Source organism: Melanotaenia boesemani, chromosome 21 (assembly GCF_017639745.1).
Source record: "Melanotaenia boesemani isolate fMelBoe1 chromosome 21, fMelBoe1.pri, whole genome shotgun sequence".
NCBI lineage: Eukaryota > Metazoa > Chordata > Actinopteri > Atheriniformes > Melanotaeniidae > Melanotaenia > Melanotaenia boesemani.
Window position 1 is genome coordinate 5,770,464 of NC_055702.1, and position 23,800 is coordinate 5,794,263.

Genomic DNA, 23,800 nt, shown 5'->3' on the forward strand with positions numbered 1-23,800 from the left:
AGGCATGTTGAGTCACCAGGCAATCAAGAACCATCTTCAGAAGCATCATTTTAGATTAATAAAATAACACCAAACAGAAATCAGCAGCCTTATTAGCTGGGTTTGGTTAGAGGTGCTCCACCGTCCTGAAACACCCCAAAAATTTAGTCTGCAGGTGAGCGTTTCATTCCGCTCTCTGCCATTTCACTACGTAAACATGAGCTGTCTCTGCTCCTTCCTTCAAGTGTAATGAAAGCCTTCGAGAAAGTATTCCTATGTCTCAATATAATCAAGTTAGACTGCTGTTTATTCTTGACATTGGAAAGTCGTGCTAAATTATCTGGATTATCCAGCACATCAGCAGGTTTTGGTGCACAATCATACAAGTCCCCAAGATGGTTTTTGTTGGACTTGTCTAGATTTTAACCTGCTTGTTTTTAAGCTTTATGTTTAGTTTTGTTGTTTTTGTTTGTTTTTAGCATATTTTGTATGTACTTCATCCAAGTCATATCTGCAGCTATTACAATGGGTGGATTAAAGCCAATTTATTAACATGGCTGATAAAACTTTAGACAAAACGTTGCCTTCCAGCAGCTTCTAACAGCTAGCATAGGTCCCATGTGCTTGATCTTGAAAGATAGACTGAAGCCATGTCCACACAGAGAGGCGTTTAGGTGTATCAGTAAAGGTTTTTATTGGTTGGATGTTTCATCCACGTGGCACTGGTATTTTAAATGTGGTCCTAAAATGAATAAATCTGAAAACACCATAGTTTTGTTTCCGTGTTTAAAACTTACATGCATGTTTCCTGAACTTATGATGCCTTAGCTCTACATCTTCCTTAAACGGCATGTACAAACCTCACCAACACAAATTTCTGCACATTATGTCTTGTTCTCTTTTGTTGGTGTATTTCTGTGACAGTGCCACTGCCTGGCATACATACTGAAGCGTTCTCAGAGGGTGTGGACACACACATTGAAATTGTGATGTCCAAATAAAAACTTTGTTTTTAAAACAAAACATGTTGGATTCTTTTAAAAGAGAAATAGATTAGCAATGATTTGAGGGATAATTAGATTTGTAAGATAGCTTCCCTGCATGTCATACTGCCACTTTGTTGATTGTGACTTCACAGATGGTGTTTTTAGCTCCTCTCATGAAACATAATGCAATGACATATTTAAATAACATATTTTTAGTAGCCTCTAGTCTTAAGTTAATTGCACAAGTGTCAAGTCCTTAGTCGCTAATAATAAGGTGTAGACGTGTTGCCTCAGGCATTAGAGGTAACTCTGCTTTGTCCACAATTTAGTCTTAAATATAGGGCTGTGCAGACAGCAGTATTTTTAGCGTCAGAGGGAAAACATCAAGGATGTAGTTCTACGCACTTCTTTGAAATGGATTTAGTAAGTTTCTGAACTCTTCCAGAAAGATGACCTCACAGATTTTCAGCCATTTGTTGTTTGATGATGGTGTTGAGGACGAATAATAACATGTCTGCAGGTGGTCGGGTTGGTTTTCATCCTGTGGCTATGAAACTCCATTTATTCCACTTTCACTGCTGTTATATGTCTCTCCAATTACATATAAGGCACTCAGGGTGGATATGTGGGGTTTTTAAGTGGTGTTATCACTGCTGAGTACTGCCATTAACACAGGTCCTGAACACAGCAAAAGAAACAAATGGAGGGAGGGAAAACAAGCCGTATTCTCTGCTTTAATTCCTAAAGTTAAAGTATAGATGAGGAAATCTAAAAGTGAAAATGTTTTATCACCAGCCACAGCTACAATGTCCTCCTGAGACAGTCTGTCTGCTGTTCCTGTTATTTTCTTCCTGTCTGCCACCTTCTCACTTCAACTCCGCCTCTGTTCACAGTTTCCTGCCTGCTTGTCTTTGCAGGTACCTCTAAATATCTTCCTGTCTTCTTTTCTGAACATCATGTTCTGTCTTTCTTCTTTATTCTGCTAAAAGTTAAACCTAAACTGTCCTTGGATTTGGTTTGTCTTTTTTCCCTCCATATTGCAGTTTAGGCTCATGTTGTGTTTTTTGTGAGTCACACTGCCCCTTATTCTAACCAGAGAGTGGAAACCCGTCTGTTAATGGACTGTCTGGCTTTTAGTAACTCCTGCTGTAAACTCAGTTTAATTTTAAACAAGAGTAAAATAAGCACAAACTGACCTGGATTATTTGAACCAGCTCTTTGTTCAAAATCCATCAAATATGGAGCAGAGCTGACAGCGTTCATTAACAGATTGACACCTTTGAGAAAAAGCGTGAGACTATCAAATATTTTTATTCTAAATGTGAGGTTTTGAATTAACATGTGAATACTGTCAGAAAAGCTCTTTATCTCATTTGGCATTTGGTAAGTTTATTTTATTTTATTCACAATGATCCAACATTTGAGCCACAAAGTAATTTAATATAATAATCTGCAATCTACTTTTATTTAACAGTCTAGCACCTTCTTGCTAATGGGGGATCTGTGTGGACATGTATGTGGAAAACGTATGGATATGTTAGGTAAAGACAGTGGTTCTCGAAGTTTTTGAGCCATAACCCCCAAGATAACGTTGGTATTCGCCCCGCAGCTGAGTGGTGAACTGCATGTAATATCAAATGGGTCATCCTGCCATCCTTTAAATGTCAGACTTAAAACTATCAGTCTTCATAAATAAGGAAGATAAAATGTTTTAGGCGGATTGTGTTAACAGGCAAGGCACCTGCATGGCAAAAATCCGCTTCTTTTGCCGAGATAATGTAAAATTTGGATTTTTAATATGTCAGAAGTAGGGCTGCAACTAATGACTATTCTGATGGTCGATTAGTCATCAACTATTAAAACGACTGGTCGAACAATCGGATTATGTATCTCATAATTATTAAATTATAAATTAAAGGGTGAGACATCGTCTTTTTTTTTTATCTCTGCTGAGAGTTGCACATGCGCAATAAAATCCTCCAGGGGAAAAATATGGTGGCGGACTAGGGAACAAAACGGCGGCAGAGAATGTCAAAAGTCTGGGATACCTTGACATTAAACTTACAAAATAAATTAAATACATGTGAGATTTGTAAAGCGGACCTTGTGTACCACGGAAGTACGTCTGCAATGCTGAAACATTTAAAGACGAGGCACGTCGGACTTACTTAACAACCTCATGCAAGATTTCAAAGTTGAAAGTGAAATAAGATGTAAAACTAAATGTAGAAAAAGGTTCAACAGTCTAGGCTGACCTGAAACTAAAAGAAAAATATCCCCGTTTTAGCCAGTCAAAACTTGAAACTCAATGTTCTTTTTCTTTCTTCTGTTTAAACTTGAAAAACTACCAAAATGAGGAAAGACTTGCAAACAGTGGGCCTGCAAACACATGTTAGTGAGTCCTGGATTTATTTTTCCTGAAATGAAAGTCTTTAATTTCTCTGACTGTTGTTTTGATTTTGTTTATCTTCCTTTTCATATTCACACAAAACACACCCACCACAGCCAATATCGTGACCTGAGTCTCATTGCTAGGCCAAAACCCAAACAGAGGGAAGGTGTTGATGATAAAGATGCCAAGATTTGATTTTGGTGTGTGTATGTGTGCATACACTGTGCATGTGCGTGTGTGTGTGCGTGTGTGTATGTGTGTGTGACTGATTTGTGATGGATGAGGGGAAGCGTGGCTTCCAGCAGATTCAGGCTGTCTGTCTGACTAAGCATCTGTTTGTCTGTCTGCTCTGTCTGCTCTGTCTGCTCTCTGTGTGTGTGTGTGTTAATTGTTAAGTGTTTGAAATTTCCAAACAGATTAATTTCTAGACTTGAGATAATCTGTAGTGGCTTAGAACTGATACATTGGTGTTTCGTCCATATTGGTGTAATTTAGATTAATTGGAGCTACAATTAACAGAAAATAAAAGGTTTTAAACTTTTCCAGAGATCCATCTTTGTAATTAACATTCAAGAATTTCCATCCTGGGTAAACTGATAAATCCTTTATTAACACTCAATTTACAGTTTATTTCCTGTAAAAGGCACAAGAGTTTCCACACATCTGCTTTTTGTGGCTTCCTGTTCTGGATAAAAGACACATAAAAACTAAAAGCAGCTTTTACTTTATTAGTCCCAACTTAAGAAAGAGAAAGTAAAGTTTTAGTTTACTTTTAATTTAGGAGGATCATGAGAGACCTGAAGATTTGAAATGTAGTGTTTTATAGATAAACAACAGTATTTCTATGTGGTCGTCTGGAAACCGACCAGTCAGAGGATAAGACACGTCAACTACAGTCTCCACTTCTGGAGTGTCAAAACTTGAGGGAACGAGTTTTAGCTGAGCGTGCTGCGACAGAATTGAGCGCTTTGGTCCCTGCCTCGAGGACATTAGGCCACATGTGTACACAGCAGATTAATTGCCTCTCACAAGGTTGATTCTCTGCTTGCAAAAACTGTGTTATTCCATCGGAGTGCAGAAATGCCTCCTCCCAATGTGTGTTTTCACTCATGGGTACCAGTTTACTCGCTCATAGATGCGCCGGTGTTTACCATGTGCATACGCTGTTTTCATGCTCGTGGTTGGTTTTCAAGCGCGCCTCTTTTGGAAACGCCATATTGGAATGTCTATTAAACATGTAAAATCCAAAACAACTTATCTGCAACTACCTTTTCTCTCAACAGATTCCACATGTAATGAGCTTGTCGGATGCTCTTGAAGTTTGCCTCGCCTGTGGGCTTAACTCATAGACATAATATATGTAGACGCCTCATTACACGCTGGAGCTTGATGCAGCGTCCCCGCCACATTGGATGGGTGTCCGCATTGTAGGCTAGCTTCAGAACTAACCGGAGTCAAGACAGCGTCAGCAACTATGCCCGCCACAGCTGAGCCAATGTAGGGGGAACACTGCAGTGTAAAGATATCAGAATTGGAGAAACATGATCTACTTTCTAAGTCTTGGTGAGGACTCGAGTAACAGAAACTTGAACCGGCTGGAGTTTTCTGATTGATTTTTGCAGCAGACCTGTAAATAGACTGTTACAATAATCTAGTCTGAAGATTAACCCATGAACTAATTCTTCTAAACTGCTCTGACACATCTGCTCTTTAATTTCTTAAAAAAAAATTTCCTAGATGTGATAGTAGGCTGATTTGTAACTAACTTAATTACTTAGGCTTCTGGCTTGGTTTATAGAGTGAAATTGTTTTTCACGTTGGGTCTAAAGACAACAACTTCTGTTTGTTTAATTGAAGGAAATTGTGCGGCATCTAGTTTTATTTGTCCAAGGCACCTAATGAGATTTTGTAAAGGAGTGTATCTCCTAGCAATTTGTCTATGTAAACTTCAGTGTCATCTGCATAATTATAGAATTTATTTAGTTGTTTTTTAGAATTTGTGCAAGTAGGAGTATGTAGACGTTAAAACAAAGAAGGTCACAGAATAGAACCCCGTGGAACACCAAGTCATTGTGTATGTAGATGTGTAATTAGCAATGGACACAAAGTTGTCCACATCCTATAAATAGGACCCAACCCAGTTCAGCACTTTGCCAGAAAGACCTACCCAGTTTCCCAGTTTGTGAAGGAGTATATTATGGTCAGCTATGTCAAATGGAGCTTTGAGATTCAGTTAAATTAAAGCAAAAGTTGTCATTGATTTATATTTAAATTAATGTCATTCATTACTTATTAAGAAAAGCTTCTGGGATGCTAGGTAACCGTTGTAGAAACCAGCCTCAAGAGCCTCACTAGTCTACTTGTTTCACAGGTTCTGAGGGAGAGTTTGGACTGAAATATTAGAAAGAGCAGCAACCAGAATGAAAACACCATTTCTTGGCTGGGCGACTCATTGTGCTATTTCATCATTCAGATATTTGCATTTACACGATGAGTAGGGAGGACCCAATCAGGGCAAGAGCACTTACAGACCGGACACGGGGGAGATGGAAACTCATGCAGAACTGTCTGTGATTGATTCTGATGATGATAAACTCTTAACTTTATAACAGCAGCTTTCCACTTGAATTATTTTCTGTCTCAGTCACACACACACACACACACACTTACAGATTTTCCTTCTTTTGTTTGCTGAGCACATTACTGTTGACAATAAAAACTTCAGAGAATATTACCGGAAGCAGCTCAACGCTTCAGCTGGTTTCTTGAGAACCAGTGGGGTAAATAATTTTTTGATTTCCATGAGGAATTTCACTTGGATCTGTCTAAGATTTACAGTCTGGCCTCAGACCTGAATCAAGACTGACTGATTCATTCAGCGCTCTGGTATAAATCTGTGTCTGCAAGGATTTTATGGTGACTATTCCTTCTTTCATTGTCTGTCTGTGTGAGTGGGTTTTTTTGTGTGTGTTTGCGTATTTGAGTCTGAGAGCAATGAGGACCTCAGTGAGTCATTCAAGTTTCTTAAAGAACATGTTGTTTTGACTGGATGACTGAAAAAGCATCTAGACTGAAGCCAAAGTAAAAGCTGTAAAAGTTTGTATTTTTTCTAACTTGCTCTCCTGTTTCTTCTTTGCCCAGTTGTATTGTTGCAGAGTCCAATAATACACGCATGCTGTATTTGAACAGAAAACTCATATGTGACTTTATTGTGGACATCTTGATTGTGTTGGTTTGGACCTCCCTTTGCCTTTAGAGCTGCCTTAATTATTCATGGCATAGAGTCCACAAGGTGTTGAAACATTCATCAGATACTATGGTCCATGTTGACATGATAGTATCACACATCACACATATTTGTCATCCGGATTGAGATCTGATGACTGTGGAGGTCATTGGCATACAGTTAATTCAGTGTAATGTTAAAGAAAGCAGCTAGAGATAATTTGAGCTTTGCAAATGGTGCATTATTCTGCTGGAAGTAGCCAGATGATGCTACAGTGTGGTCATAAGGGGATTGACACAGTCATAGGGCTGGGTGATCTATATAGATAATTATCAAAAATAAATTTATATATATATATGTATATATGTATGTATGTGTATATATATACATATATATATATACACACATATGTATATATATATATACATATATATACACACACACATATATATATACATATATATATATATATATATGTATGCATATATATATATATATATATATATATATGTATGCATATATATATATATATATATATATATATATATATATATATGTATATGTAAAGTGCAGCCCTGACCATTTTATGCTGTTGCTTAGTGACCTACTTTTAATAAAGAACATAACCATAACTGAAAGTTTTTAAAAACAGAAAAAGAAATCAACTTAAGAGACTTCAGTGACGTTTGTAAATACTTTATTATACTACTTAAATAATCATTTGATTAAAATAATTTTATAATACATGAATAGAAAGGCTTCTGTTGGTGGGAATAGCACACTACCGCTTTTTTTTTTTAATTAGTTTCTACCAGGTGCATGTTCTCCACGTTCCATCTGCGCCGCTGTTTAGTTCTGACCTCCAGCACGTCCAGACCGCATCAGTTCAGATAGGGCCAGACAGGAAATCAGACACAGGAGCAGTGTAAAGCATCTGGTAAATTTCAAAATAAAAGCCCCTGTGCAGATTTGCAATTGGTATACTATGTAAACATTATGTCATTAATGGTCAGTGGTTGTCTTTTTGTTTATTTATTTATTTTTTTTTCCTTTATCATTGACGACGAGACATTTATCCTGGAAGTGTAGAATCACATGATTCTCCAGTCCTCCTGTGATGAATACATGTCCTGCAAGGTTTCCAGACATTTTCCTTCTTGTAGCTTTAATCTTGCTGCTTCCTGCGCCTTTGCCCTTTTTCTCTCATATGTTAATCACTTGTCTCTTCTTGGGATTGTGACAAGAGAGCAAGAAACTCCTCTCCACTTCTCTAAACTCTGATGTTAGCATTTTTCTTTTGTTTTTTTTAACACATCACAAACTTTCTGCTTTGCTGTTGTCGATAAAATAAGAGGCTCATCAGAAGCTGCTTAAAGGCTACGGCAGGCCTCTCTGCTTCTGCGTTCATGCCTCTTCCTGCTTTCCTGCAAAATGGCCTACATACAGACATCATTATCACACACTTTTATTTTTCCTTTTAAAAGGTGCTGTCTTCATATCTCATCACGCTTCTCTTCCTCTACTTCTTAGTCCTCCTCTCACCATCTCTGTCCTCTTGCTCTTTTCTGTAAGACTTAATCAAAGCTGACAGTCTTGGTGTTTTCCACACCAGTGCATTTACTACCACAGTGATGCTCACGGCTCTGCAAATCATTCTGAGCTCTTAGCTTAAGACTTGGAAAGAGTTACGATGAAAGGATTACAAAGAGTCTGCTCAGGTTGTTTTGTAGAAAAATTTATCACTCATTGTCATGATCGACATTGAGTTTAAAATGTCACGGTGTAGAGAAAACACTGTATATCTGTTAAAACAAAATGGTGAGATTAGTTAAACAGACTTGGGTTACAAAAATAATCAAATTGACTATTTTAGGGTCAAGTGCATTTGAGTTTAGGGAGATGTAAAGTGTTTAAAAGCCCTTGTACCATGTGGTGACACTAAGGCTTTTCCTATTCTTGTGGGGATATCACAATTAAAGATAATCCTCACTTTTTCAGGAGAGCAGCCATCAAGAAGAGATTTGGTGTGCTTCTCTCAAAAAGGCAGCTGCTCTTTTTTCTTTTCTAATGTTAATATTTTACGTGTTATGTAAATAATTTGCAGGAAGAAAGCCTCAACTACAAACCGATCATGTTCTGATCGACATCTTGTTTCTGATTTAGATCCTTCTGATACCAGCTTACCTTCATGTCAAGCATACTGTTGAAAACTACACACCATCAATGCATTAAAGTTATTAGAACTAAAACCATTATTCTCAACACTTCACCAACATATCAGTGAAGTTTTTTTTTTGTTTCCTCATTGTATTTCCTGCAGTATCACAGAAAATGACTTAATTATTTCCTTTACAAGCTCTGCTCTATGAGCTCCACAAACTGCTGAGCATCTAGTGCTGCCCACTTTGGATGAAATGCAAAATCAGTCCAGTGTGCAGCAACGCTGAAACTCAGGGCAAATATTAAAACTCTAAATGAAGCCAGTTGTGATCATAACAGATGGATAGATGGTGGCAAACATGTAGTAAAGTCTGGGCAGTGCTGCATCAGATGTGCAGCATTTGGATAAAAGATCTCTAAAAGATCCATTCCTCAATCTCAGGTTGATGACTTTAATAACCCTCTCTATAAAATCTTTCTTTAAGTGTCCTGTGGAAAGGACAAAACTTATAAGGTTTGATCTGCTTGGTTTCTGATTCTTAAAATCAGGTTAAAAAGAATCAGGTTCGTTTTGCTGTAAATCTGAAGGTAGCTTCAGTGTGAAGCTTCGGTGGAGCCTCATCCTGAGTTAGCCAAGTGAATTCATAGCATTCGGTCGCATATTTAAACTGTAGGTGTGCTTATATTTAATTTACTATTTATTTTGCCTTGTTTTAATTATCATTTTTGTTTTAATAATTTTATTTGTTCATATTCTGTCCACTTTTAGTTCTATGAAGATAATTTTTTATTTGCAAATTGTTTTATGTCTTTGTTTAAAAAGCACTTTGTGATCGTTTGTGTTTGAAAGATGCTATATTAATAAAGTTTCATTTGATTCATAATTTTTAATAATTGTAGAAAGCTTCGTCTATCCGTCAATCCATCCATCCGTCCATCCAGCCAGCCAGCCAGCGTCCTGTCATGACTCTTTAGGGGTAGCTGCAAAGTGGGTGTCATAAAACTACAGACATCAGAGCTCAGGTTTCCCCGATATCAGTCAAGAAATGTTTAGATCACAATCCTATATATCAAAGATCACAATGTAACTAAATTAAATAACATTTCAGGCAGAACTGTGTTTTCTGTGAAATTTCGCTGAAGTTTTACCTTAAAAAAAAGAAACTTACATCAGAACTGAGCTCAGAAAAGATGTTTCAGCTAACAGAGCTGGGTCTGTTTACTTGCAAATAAGTAAACTTAGCAAATATGGTCATGAAATTTGTGTATGGGGAATAATTTCTCTATCGTTGGAAAGCCCATTTATTTATCTTTCTAGTGGAGCCATATCTGGAAGGAAAATGTATTTGTGGGATAAGCAGCAGAGCTGAATATGGGGGTTACACTTCTGAAAACTTGCCAAATCTTCTCTGCCAATCTCAAACAGCTGATTCTGCTATTGAGCTTGTGGTCCCTCAACCTGTGAGGATGGACCCTGCTAAACTTTCAGTTGAATCATTGGGCCAAAATGAGGAGAAGACATAGAGATTGTTGTGCTGGTTGCTACACCAATAAGGTAACAGCTTTTGGTGGAGGCAGTGTGATGGTATGGGATGGCATCTCCCTTACTGAAAAAACGAGGGAGGCAGTCTCTATACAGAGATATGGAGATAAGATTCTGTAACAAGTGGCAGTCCCACCACAGTGGGACCCAGCTAGTACCAAGCTGTGTGACTGTGTATGGTTCTTCTTCATGCTGCTGAGGTCCCAGTTTGTTTAATGAGTAAATTATTAAACTTCTTGAAACGTCAATTATCCAGTCCAATAAATGACACCAACCTAGAGTTAATAGCAGAATAAGCTGTTAGGCAGAAGGTTTTTCATGGGCACAACCCACCTACTAAACTCTGCTGCTCATCCAACAAATTCATTTTCCTTACAAACCATTTAAAAGAGAAATAAATGGGCTTTCCAAGGGTGTAAGGATTACTACCAAGAAGCATAGCTACTATACCAACACAACCAACAAAACACATATTTTCTTACTTTTTGTATGAAGTTCACTTCAATCCGTTGGGCATACAAAAAGGTGTTATTTATTAGGAATTTCTTTTGATTATATCTAATTAGAATATTAAGACTACTATATTAAGATTTTACTTAACATTTTAAGTTTCACGTCTTTTTTTTTTTTTTTTTTTTCGTCTTTTGGCGCCATAAGACATTTTCAGTCTAATTACATATTTATTCCACTTTAAACTGAGATGTTTTGTTTTCTGAGTACTTAATCCTGATTACATGTAATCCACTACTACCCATCAACCTTTCAGCTAATCAGTTAATTTGGCTCATTCAAATGCAGTTTTCTTTCCATGGTTCTTTCCAAGTGCTAATCAGGAGTTAGGTTGAAAAGAACAGCTCATCTAATGGATATTAAGCTGTACAGTAATAAATGAACTGTAGCATCTCTTTTTTAAAATAAATGGATCATGTTTTTTTCTTTGTGTAGTTGTGAGGACTTTATGTTTTTGTTCGCTCACGCTCGCTGTGTCTCTCTGCAGCTCTCACCAACTGACAAGAGTCTGGAGTTCGACAGAGACTTTCGCATCAGGCACTATGCTGGGGACGTGGTGTAAGTATCGTAAAGTTTTATTTATTCAGGGAAAGCTTTTACTGATGATTCATCCTCTTTTTCACAGTTTTATATATTCATGCTGACTGGAAACATGGTTGTGTACTCGGAGCTCCTTCATGAGCAAAGGCAGGTTCTTAAAAGACGCCACAAATTCAGACATTGAAAGAAGATTTAAACCAAATAATCTTTTTTTATGAACCAGGTTATAGTTTCTTTATATTCAAGGATCTGTTCAAGGCCTCAAGTCTTCCTACAAGCAAAACTTAAACTAACTGAAGACCTTCCAAATGTTTTAAATATTTTTATATATTACATTTCATTCTCTTAATTGAGAAAAATGGCATATTATCAAATGATTACAGAAATCTGTCTGCATTTTATTCATGCCTTGTCTGCCAAAGCATAAATTCAAATAATCTCCTGGACCTGGATGACTAAATTTGACCATTCCAGGTTAATTTATGAATGAAATTACCCAATTTTTCTTCATAATGAAGAGAAAACATTAAATAACCCCCCAAATGAGATTGTGGAATAATCACGATTAATTTTAATGAGAAATAACTTGATCAAGATGAATTTCTGCACTCAAAATCCACATGGGAAGACGTTTGCACAGCTTGGATGTTGAGTAAAAAAAGTCCATTAATTTCTGCAAAAAATTAATGATGATGTACACACAAGTGGATGGACCAAAACATGTAAACAGCATCTTAATTTTTACCCCCCAGTCCCCTAAGCACCTGGACATGATTCAAATGATTAAATCACACATGCTAAGACCTCCAGAAGTGCTCTCATGGAAATGTGTTGAGCCCCATTTGTGAAGGCTAAGCGTCTGCCACCCAGGGGACGGCTCAGGCAGATGAGCAGGACCTGACTGGCAGCCTTGATTGATCCCTGAACCACTTCCAGGCAGGAGGCACAGCTCTCACATGTCTCAGCACGGAGCTCCAATATTTACAGCAGCTTCTTCACTGAGGTTGTGTCTTCTTCTTAAGCTGTATATTAACAAGATGCTGAACAGAACCTATTTGTAGCTCCCTGAACTCTGGTGATTATTTCTGTAACTATGCAGTTATGATGTAACTGGTAGAGGGCCGTGAAAGTGTTTAATGTGTCCGCACATGCAGTTACCAACCTCTTTCTTTTCACAGGTACTCAGTGGTGGGTTTTATTGATAAGAACAAGGACACTCTGTTCCAGGATTTTAAACGACTGCTGTACAACAGGTGACACAGTTTCAATCATCTCCACATGAAACGTAGTTCTTCTTGCACTTTTACAATAAACCTCATCTCAGCTTGTTCTTGTGTTGCTCATTCTCTCTGCTTAATTTAAGTATAAGATCTAATAATCTGTGCGTTATGTTTTGATTTATCCATAATCCATTCAGAGCTTAAAGAAATTCCTCCAGAACCTGAGGGGTTTATGGAAAACTTGCTTCACTTCTCAGCCTCGGAGCAAACTAAAACCATGAAATAAAGATGATCTGAGAAGTTAAACCCTCTGCTTTTCTTTTAAATTATGGCCTGCGTCCTCATGTTTTTTAAGATAAAATGTAATAGTTAATTTGTTTAGAAAATTTTAATCAATTTTTTGCTTTGCTGAAGACTTAAATATGCCGCCATAAAGGAGAAAATGAAGTCGGCACACCTGTTAGAGCTGATACAACTTAAACACAGTTATCACTGAAATGTAATCAAACTTTTACTTATCTTGATTTTTGAAAAGAAGCTATTTAAAGTGCTGATTTAAAAGGCTAAGCAGTTACCCACTTTAACTGCATTTCATGATATAAATATCTCTTCTCTGTCCAGTTCCAACCCGGTTCTGAAGGGCATGTGGCCTGAGGGCAAACTGAGAATCACTGAGGTCACCAAACGGCCACTGACGGCAGCAACGCTCTTCAAAAACTCCATGATCTCACTGGTGGAAAACCTCGCCAGCAAGGTGACGAGACAGGATCAAGAAAACCATTTCATAAGTCTGACATTTAAAATCCACATTCAGGCTGTGGATTAAACCCCATGATGCACACACGGGATCTGAAATGTCATTTCTGAGAGCACAAGGGAGATTTCAAATGATAATTATGATAATTGACATGAAATTTAAGGTTGTGTTTAGCCTTTATCAGGTAATAGCCAGATTTACAACTGATAATCAAAAACGAATTAAATTAAAGCAAGAAGTAAAGAGAACTGTTGAGGCAGAAGTGCATATCTGCAGATTGAATAGGTCTGTATTAGTCGTATTGATGACTAAGGAACAAACAACCATCTTCATGATGGCTCAGAGTCAAAAACCCAAAGATTTGGGGCAAATGTTAGGAAGAAGCAGCCTATAGTCTGAAGCTGGGATAAGATACACTTTTTTTAAAGGTCCCATATTACACATTTTTTCAACAATTTCATATGGGCGCTAGAGGTCCAACCACATTGTTTTCAAAGTGTATTACTCCAAATTCAGCCTTTGTCCTTAATTTCAGACATTCCAAATATGACTCTAGCAAGCGCTAATAAGAACAGGCTGTTTCTTTGTGTGAACCTTTAAATGTTCAGGAGTGGCGCCTGTCCACACACACTCTACGCCCCTCTCTGGGAGAGGATCTGGTTTTCGCTGGCGCCCGCTCTGTCATTTTAGAGGGCGGGTTCAGCGAGCCAGGAGGGGCAATTGCTGTGTCCACTACAGGGGGTGGTGGTTTTTTCCCTTTGTGAGGTCACAATTTTATTGTATAACTTATTTGTAGTGTTCTTGCTTTTTGTGTTTGACTATTTTTATTGTGGTTTATATTCTTTTTAGCATTGTTAGGAGAGCCTGGGTTCTAAGAATTTCACTGCTAAAGATTATTGATGTAATTGTTGTACAATGACAATTCATTCATTCATTCATTCATTCATTCACGAAGGGAAAAATCTCAGACTCACCCTTTTGAGCACACAGGAGACAGAATCTTCTCATTTTTGAGCCTCATACACAGACTATGATGACATATGACTGTTAGAAAACCTTTAGAAAGTGAATTTTGCATAATATGGGACCTTTAAGAATACAAGTTTAAATAGTAGCTTTTAGTGTTACTTAGTGTCTGTGTGAATATGAAAGTATGATCACTGCATATTAAATGTAAATTTAACTAAAACCTTAAAGCCATCAGTCAAATTCATTGAATGTCCTCTTGAAGCACTTTAGAACATTTTGGCCCCCGACCACAACGGCATCTGGGTATTTTAGGTCCAGTTTCTGTTGTCAACCAACAGCTGCTCTGTGTTGCTACCTGTAGGAACCCTACTATGTGCGCTGCATCAAGCCCAACGATGTGAAGTCTCCTCTGCTGTTCGAGCAGGAGCGCTGCCGCCATCAGGTGGAGTATCTGGGCCTGCTGGAGAACGTCAGAGTGCGCCGTGCCGGCTTCGCAAACAGACAGACGTACCCTCGCTTCCTACAGAGGTACGCAGCATCGTGGTTTCATTACAAACACCGTGTTGGTCATTTATTTCATCTACTTCCATCTTAGTCCTTTTTAATGTTTCCATGTCATGTCTGACATGCTAGAACCGTGATTAATCCATCATTAGCTTTATGGATTAATTGTTATGAATAAATTACAAAATTTTATAAGTCCCCTGCTGACATTGAACTAAATATTCAGAACCTAAACCTAAAGTTTTTAGAAGGATTAATAAAAAGGTTCAATAATCTTTTTTTTTTTTTTTTTCATAAACCCATGAATTACTTTGTTACTCTAATTAGATAAGGCTTAGTACAAGTGTATTATAATCATCGCTGGCTGAACTGCCACAGACATTGTGAGTATATGTAAGACATCATTCATTAAATTGTTTTATTATTAATTTATTCAAACAAGTGAATAAAACACAAAACAAGAAACAAGTTTTGTGATTAGTGATGGAATCCTATTAAAAATAGAAAGTGACATGTCAAATAATAGGTGAATAATACTTGACAACTAGACAGTAAACTGCAGACAGGTGTGTGAACCTTGAAATGATGCCTTTCGTTTTGACATTCATGGACCTGAAACTTGACATAGTAAATAAAGTTTGTGGGAAGAAAACATATGTAGCAAAGAAGAGAGATTAAATATTAATAGGAACATTAATTTGATACTCTTCTCTTGAAATAATGTATAGATTCTGAAGTTTTCATTTAGTTTTAAGCCAATAACTTAAACTTCAGACCCCATAATCATTTCATTAAAGAAGAGATCCAGTTCTACCATTTTTTCTTATGAGATATTAAATTCAAGGATGCACCAAAACCACATTTGTTCAGCCAGAGTACAACAATACTGAGTACCAATATAAGTACTAATAAATCCCTTTACAGTTTACTGGTAAGGAGTGTGGACCAGAATTTCAGCTGTGACAGCTGGCACCTGTAATAATTTAGCTTCTGGGGCAACCAATGGTGAAAACATAAAATGCAAGGCTTAAAAATTAGTAGAATTTTCATAAAAAAAATAGGATAAAGTGGTTTTTGGTGGCTTCAGGTTCATACCTCGTCTTCATATGTTGATATAAATAATAACTCTATCATGCATTATATAAAAAAAGCTTTTTCTTGTATAAAAATAATCTTTGCATATAATTCTGCAAGTCCGTTGTCATTCTTATGTTCAGTACTGTCCAGCACACTAAAACTGGCTATTACTAAGAATCAGTCAATTTTCTGCAATCATTTAATCATCACATTATGCATTCCCCCAGTATCTAGCAAAGATTAACCAATGGCTGTAAATTGCTTCAGGAGGGGTTTAATCTTAAAATATGCAAGTGACTTGTAGATAGATGTACAGAGACATCTTTACAGAGGCTGGAGGCATGAAGAGAAGACCTGAAGCCATTTTTAATAAAAACAATGGGAGGAAGCATGTTATCTGTACCAAATGTGGAGGCTACACTTTTCCACTGTATTTGGCAATGTGCTGAAATAGAAAAAGTTCTGACAAGAACTAAGAGGTAATGCATCCAAGACATTTTACAGGTCCAAATACCCTTTAGTCCCTCAGTTTTATATATAAGGTCTTTATCGGAATAATTTAAGGATTTAAAAGAATCATCAATTATTTGTAGATATGAAGAATGATGGCTCTTTCAGTGGAAAACGTCAGAAAACCTAGAGTAAACAAAATGGTTGTCTGAGTTACCTTCAGCTCTCCCTATAAGAGAAACCATCAACAATATAGTTTTCCTCAGACCCAGGGTCGCTTCATTTACTACATAACAGGAGTGTACTTTATATATGTGATGGGGTACCTGGGGATGTTTAAATTGTGACCAAGCAAACAGACATACGTTTTGTTTCTGTCTGTACAATCAACTAAAATAGAGTATAACTCGCTGAGCTGATATAGAATAAAATGATGGATAGAGGGGGGAGTTTAGCTTGTTTCACTCAGCTCATACAGCTGAGTGTTTTCTTTTTTGTTAAGTCGTGAAGCTAAAAGGGCTGTGTTTTGATTATTTGGATATTTTAGGTTGATTCTGGTGGAAGTACATCCATTATCCAGATAGCACAAAGTTTATTGCACAAGATCTTTCATAACGATGTTTTGAGGCCGATTATGGAGATGCAGGCTGGAGTTTCAGAGACGAGCAGTCGACATATGAAATGATGGGGTTTTAAATGTCACATTGTGTTTTGCTGCAGAGAAGCGGAAGCAGTGCAGTGGCACTGACATCACCTCATTAGCCTTTGATAAAAGCTTAGAAAGCTTCTCTCATTATTGCACTTGCACACAAACAATCCCCCATGTGTAACACATGAGATCTGCATCCTGAACCCTTCACAAGCAGTACTTTGTCTTATGTGTGAAATGGCAGCAGATATCTTCACATAATTTAATCCTGAGAAAGCAATGATAATAATCATACTAATAGAACTAATCACATCAATAATTTAGTTTACACTTGTTGCCGCTTTGCCTTTATTCCCCACATGTCATATTTACCCACTGCCCTAATGAAAAACGTTGTGGACAGATGGTTAGATAAGTCTTGCATAACTTGTGAGCAAGTCATTCAGTTGACTTTAACCTTCCTCGCTGATTTACAGTATCCAGGCTTAAATTATGTCACAGCTTTGCAAGTCGTTCATCTGTATAATGAGACAGAACGTTTAATCCAGGGATGTTTGGAATAACACAGCTGGAGACATGTTGATCAGTTCAGTTCAGTTTTTATATCACTTCAAATCCGAACAAGAAGTCCTCATGGGCTGCGTCATAGTGAAACAACTTGAAGCCTAAACATACATTTAAACACAAAGAAGGAAGTTCTTTAAAGGTCCATTTTTCCAGCTTTGTTCTTTAAAAATGATCGACAGAAGAGATCAAAATATTTAGATCTGGTTTTCTTTCTTTCTACCGGATGATGAAGAATGAAAGATTTCTTCCTCTTCTTCTTTGCTGTTGCCTGTAGATTCACTTCTTGCTCCTTACAACTGAAAACATCTGAAATGACAAGAAAAGAGGCAACCAACAAGAAGACAAAAACTGCAAGAATTATGTTGAAATTAATTAAAATTTAACTAAAATGAATGCATTTATCTTCATAACTGTATGACTAAGTTTTAAAATTCTTTTGTGTACAGATAATATGCAGTTTGGTGAAATTGAATTAAATTGCAATGTCATAAATTTTAAGTTAAAACATTTAAACATGCTATGCTTAAAATCTACCCAAATCTTCCTTAAATGTGCTCACTTAATCCATACCTTTAACAAGTGTCCAGTTTTCCTCTCTTTATAAAACGTGCCACTTAGAGGTTGGAGTGCACCTTTTATCATAATGTTTGATTAAAGTTAACTTAAGTTTAACTATAAGATGTTTAGTTCTGGATGTAAATCATTTAATTATAAATGGAAGCACATTAATTCAGATGTTTCATCTCCTGACAAAAAGAAACTACAGACATGTGAATGAGAGGAACTTTATTGGGAATTCAGTTGTATTAAAGGCAAAATAAGTAACAATAACACCTAGTGTTTCAAATCAGAACTGCAGTTGAAAGAGAAAAACACAGAGAGCGTCCTCCCCCCTCTCCCCCACTTCCCCTCGGAGATTTTCGCGTAGGTTGTCGGTTTGTGAGAGGACGGTTCTTTTATACAGTCTATGAAGGATGCGCTAATTTACGTTAGCATAGAGGGTAAACAAAAGCTACATTAATCAACAAATGCCACTCAGCTGCAGTTTTCACTTAGTCTCACATAATAAATTAATTTGATAGTAATTTCATAAGTTTATAAGGACAAACACACTATTCACTTGGCCTAAACATCATTACTTTTGTTGTTGTAAACTAATAGACCACAAATTTACTCCACTAATTCATCCATACAGTCATACAAATTAATTTAATGAGTGCCGAGAAATAAATGAGACTAAATTCTTTGTAAATCAAGATAAACTTTTCAGTTAATTTAAGCAGAACCCTGGTGCTTACCTGTCGAGGAGAAACTTTGCCAGCTCAGACTTCTCCACCTTGCAAAAGATTCTCCAATATTGATTCTCGTTTTATTCCGTTTTTGGTCGTTTGCTTTTTTAGCTGGATGTCGAGACTCTTTAGGTTTTTCTGAAACTATTTCTGGTCCGCTTCTTTAACTAGCTTCCATTCCTGCACGCTGCTGCTCTTTTGCCGACATAAAATACCAAACGCTGCCTTGTTGTTGTTAGGCAACCGTGGGGAGTCGCATATGATTGGTTAAGGAACAAGGAAGTTGGAAAGAGCAACACAGTGCACCAAAGTTATTCCGGCACAGAACTCTTTTATTTTGAAGGAGAAAAACTTGACAAAGACATTGTTGATGTAGGAGACAGATTGTTTATAGGGAAGCTTCCTTTTATCCCTTGCAGCAAATGAGAACATTTTAAATTATTTTTGAGGAAAAAATCCCAATTATTCAGCCTTTAATGTACAGTTTACATTCAGCAGTCACATTGCTGGTACCACATTGGACCCCATTCCCTTCAGAACTGCTTTAATGCTTGGTGGCATAGATTCAACAAGGTGTTGGAAACATTCCTCAGAGATTTTCCTCCATATTGACTTAATCTCTGACCTCTTTTCCAGACCATTCTCTGTAAACCCTAGAGATGGTTGTGTGTGACAACCCCAGATCAGCAATTTCTGAAATACTCACGCCAACAACCATGTCACGTTCAAAGTCACTTAAATCTCCTTTTTTCCCTCATTCTGATGCTCACTTTGAAATTCAGAAAGTCGTCTTCACCGTGTATATGTGACCAAATGTATTGAGTTGCTGCCATGTGATTGGCTGATTAGTGTATTTGTGTTAACAATGAAGTGAATGTTCAAGTCAATGTCATGATTGTTGAGTTTAAGAGATGTTAAAACACCTGAATGACTGGCACAAAGCAGATTGCTATTGTAAAGTGATGACATCAAGAATGCTAATTAATATGTGATGAAAAATTACATTACGGTGATGTTACACACCGAGTTTTTTGTAGCAACATACTGCTCTCTGTTCTCATGTGACCATTTTCTCTCTTTCAGATACAAGATGATCTCAGAGTTTACATGGCCAAACCATGACTTGCCGTCAGACAAAGACGCCGTGAAGAAGCTTCTCCAAGGTTGCGGATTTGACCATGATGTGGCCTACGGCAAAACAAAAGTCTTCATCCGCACACCACGTACTCTCTTCAGCCTGGAGGAGCAGCGAGCTGAAATGGTCCAGAGAATCGTCCTCTTCCTCCAGAAGGTGAGTAAGACTCATCAAGGTATTTTATGGACTCTAACGCCAACATAAATGCTTGAAACTCTGATGCTGTGTGAATGTGAGACAACTGAAAGCCCTGTTGCTGTCAGAAATTTCCTACAGTTTTCAAATATAAACCAATTGCATGAGCTGACAGATTTCTGGAACTTGATGATGTTGAAAGAGCTCGTAATTCCCAACATGTTCACGTAAAATCCTCAGATTGTGAGTCATCATCAGCTTTCATCTGATTACGAACTTAAAGAATATGAACCTCCAGCTGTGTTCACATTGAAATTCATCAGCTTTTCCTCTGCACACTAGAAACCTCTGAGACTAGAAAAGCTCTGACTCTAGTCAAAGTTATACAAGCAGGGAGGTATTTTTGGAGCTGATATCATCTAGTATTATTGGTGTTACTCTTAATCTCTGAGGCTGCATGTATCTCTGCTCTTTCTCTGAGTTTTCACCAACCCAGCTTTTGTAAAATCATATCAGAGAGGTATATTCTACATGTTTTAAGCAGGCTTATATTTACATGTGACAGAATAATTAATCTGTTTGATGTTCTTTTGTTTCCTTTAAAAATATGTCCATTGCTCATTCCTGCGGTCTCTTTAAACATGACAGGCATTGACAATTATGTTTTGTTATATTACAGTTGAGAGCGCTTGCTGTGCCCAGGTAGTGTAGGTGTGAGTCCAGTTTTTATTTACATTTGCTGTTTTCTATACAACTTTGCTGTGTACACAGGTTGCTTTGTATAAGTGGTTTTATTTAAGAGTTTATTTGAACATAAGGCAAATAAAAGAGGAAATTAAACCAAAAAATACTAATTTAAGAAATGTTCTTGATCAAATGAGTAGGAAGAAACTAAAGCTTATTTAATCCCACTCCTTCTCCTTCCTTATACATACTATAGTGACATTCATTATTAATAATAAACACTAGGCTATACTATACAATAACTTTGGATATACCAATAGAAAGGTAAGATTCTCTTGAATACATGTATCTATATATAATAAGTGTTTATGATGAGGTGAGCACAGCAGCTACAATCGAAGCAAAAGTGACAATAAAGAGGTGCTATACCAATACAACCTCATGGTAATCCATTGATCAATAATTTCCTGACAAAAATTGCCTTTTTAAAAAGGTCCCAACAGTCTGCAAAACCTTCAGCCCCAAAATATTATTTTTTTGTATAATCCAACAGTTTGCTGTTCCATCGTTTCCAGTGAGCCATGAGCTATGCATAATATTTCACATATTTTCTTTATTAGTGGGGTAAACATTATTTATATATTGATTTTAAAGCAACACTATTGAACTTTAAAGAAAAAAAAAACAGCTTTTCATACTGTTGCACGCCCTAAAACAAGGCTTTTCTAAGCTCTCTCCAGTCAATAAGTCATTCCACTGTTGTCCTTCTTTTTTCTCCTTTCCTCCTATAACGTTCTCTTGTGTTTCTTCTGAATTCGTCATGATGCAGGTCCTAAATGACCAAATTCTTCATATCCAGTCTCTGGCATATGACACAGTGCTGTAAAATAAATCAAAATGCTCCAGGGTGGAGTAAAAAGGTGTGAAAACAGGATGCTGCAAGGCAACAAACACTCCAGAAATGGCCAAATTAACGTCTGTCATCAAAACGATTTATAAGCTGAGAAAGGTACAGAATGTAGTGTTACTGAAATATTTATCCAGCTTCCTTAGTTTTTGATTGGCACCTTATATGTGACCTTTAGGAACTTCTATGTCAATTTTCACCAGCTATAATAAGTAAGAGTCAGCTTTGCATGATATTATGACCTTTTTCTGTCGTGTATACACTGAGCCAGCTGTAGATGAGCTTGCTGAGGACTGAGGCCTCAAATAACCAATGAAATTCTGAAAAAGTGAATTTGTTGTTTGTACGTGTAACTTTAAATAACTACAGCTAGTCCTCTGTACAAAGCATGAACTACATTTTGGATTATTTTTGAGATTAAAGTGTAGACCATCCAACACCAAAACTAATCTTAACTTCAGAATGACGTCACACAGTCATTATAACTGTGACGAGTCTGCAGAGGAAATATCTGACAGAGTGGCATTCATTAAATTCAAACATTTGTTACTTATTTCCTGCAAAATTTAATAATTTGGTTCAGATAGCAGATATATTTTGGTCTGATCTGGGCTACTTTTGGTACTTATGGTTTCGTTATGGCCCACATTTGTTACCTCTGTGTTGGTGGAGGTAATGTATTTGGTAGCATTGGTTTGTCTGTTTGTGTGTCTGTATGTTAGCAGCAAAGCTCAAAAAGTTATGGACAGATTTTGTGGAAATTTTCAGGAAATCTCAGAAATGGAATAAGGAATAGGTGATAAGATTTTGGAGGTGATCCAGATCATCACTTGAATCCAGGAATTTTTTTAAAGGATTCTTTACGATAATTATGCCATTAGGCAGCTGACCTACAGAAAATTCATCTTAGAAAATTTGCATTAACTTGACATTCATCAAACAAAACGGCAAATAATTTACAATTTAAGCCTCTCAAAGTGAAAGTTAGATGGTTTTGTTGTTTTGCAGTCATCCAACATCTTCAGGACAAATCAATCAAATGTTGTGTCCTATCAACTAATAATACTAAATGTACTAAAAAGAAATAACAATTGTAGCTCTTATATGATGCTAGAATGATTAGTTTGTTTTGCTCTATGTCAAAAATTTCAGCTTTCCCTCCAGCTGAACATGTTTTAAATGATCTGCTATGAATATTGATTAATTCTGTGTCTCTGAATTGAGTAGTTGTTATCTGCGCTCATGCATCAGTGATTTGATGACACTTCCTCCAGGCGAGGATGCCAGTGTTTTCTGTGATTATGTGGCATCCGCTGACAGGCATCAGCTCAGTGTGCAGAAAGAAAACATTAATAGATATAGAGATTTGTTTTTAAGTGTGGACTGAGGCTCTGTCTGGGTGTCAAATTAAGGACATATTATGCAAATTGCCTGCATGCTTCAAAATGCCATCTCCAACTGACAGCTATACAGGGTGTGTGTGTGTGTGTGGAGAGAGCGTGCAAACTCTATATAAATCATCTGAGGTGCTGTATCTTACACATGGGAGCCACATAATTGGGATTTAACCATTTTCCCCAGCTTGTCTTTACACAAGCTTCATGTTGACAGATTCCTTCACTCTGCTGCTTTTATGTCCACCTCTCTGAAGGTGGCTCAGACATGAAAGATTATCCAAGCCAAATTAACTTCTAAAGCGGATTGATTGGTTGACCTTTGCATTGATCTGTTTGACCCTGTCCTGGCTCTTCCGACAGACTAACCAGAAGGCTGTTCCTTCCACCTCTCCCCCAGGACAATACGATCTTTTATCTCCCAGCATAAACCAGCTTTGATAACGAAGGGTAAAGCCCAGAGGAAATGCAGCTTTTCCATCAAAACAAATATCACAGCATGGCCCAGTTGTTGGAGGCGCAGCTTTAAATCTCGCCCTCTGTCAGCGTTAAAGTTGGGCGTGCACTGTGTGCTTTCTCATGCCGCATGCACCCAGTCACACACAAAATCAAACAGAGGTATGACAGAAGAGTTGACTCCTGTATATATATCATGCTGTTACTCAAATAAACATCCCCAGCCCGAGTCTGATCTACTGTGCCAAGCAATCCCCTTATCAGCACCTGG

General features: G+C 37.2%; 1 protein-coding gene across 1 annotated transcript in view; it reads left to right on the top strand.

Annotated features, from left to right (window-relative positions):
* myo1d (myosin 1D) overlaps window positions 1-23,800 on the top strand; it is a 125,461-nt gene that overhangs the window by 41,135 nt on the left and 60,526 nt on the right. The window contains exons 12-16 of the mRNA XM_041973213.1: window positions 11,284-11,354; window positions 12,515-12,589; window positions 13,178-13,310; window positions 14,644-14,810; window positions 19,902-20,109. Of these exons, the coding sequence (XP_041829147.1) occupies window positions 11,284-11,354; window positions 12,515-12,589; window positions 13,178-13,310; window positions 14,644-14,810; window positions 19,902-20,109 (654 nt within the window). The remainder of the gene's footprint in view (window positions 1-11,283; window positions 11,355-12,514; window positions 12,590-13,177; window positions 13,311-14,643; window positions 14,811-19,901; window positions 20,110-23,800) is intronic.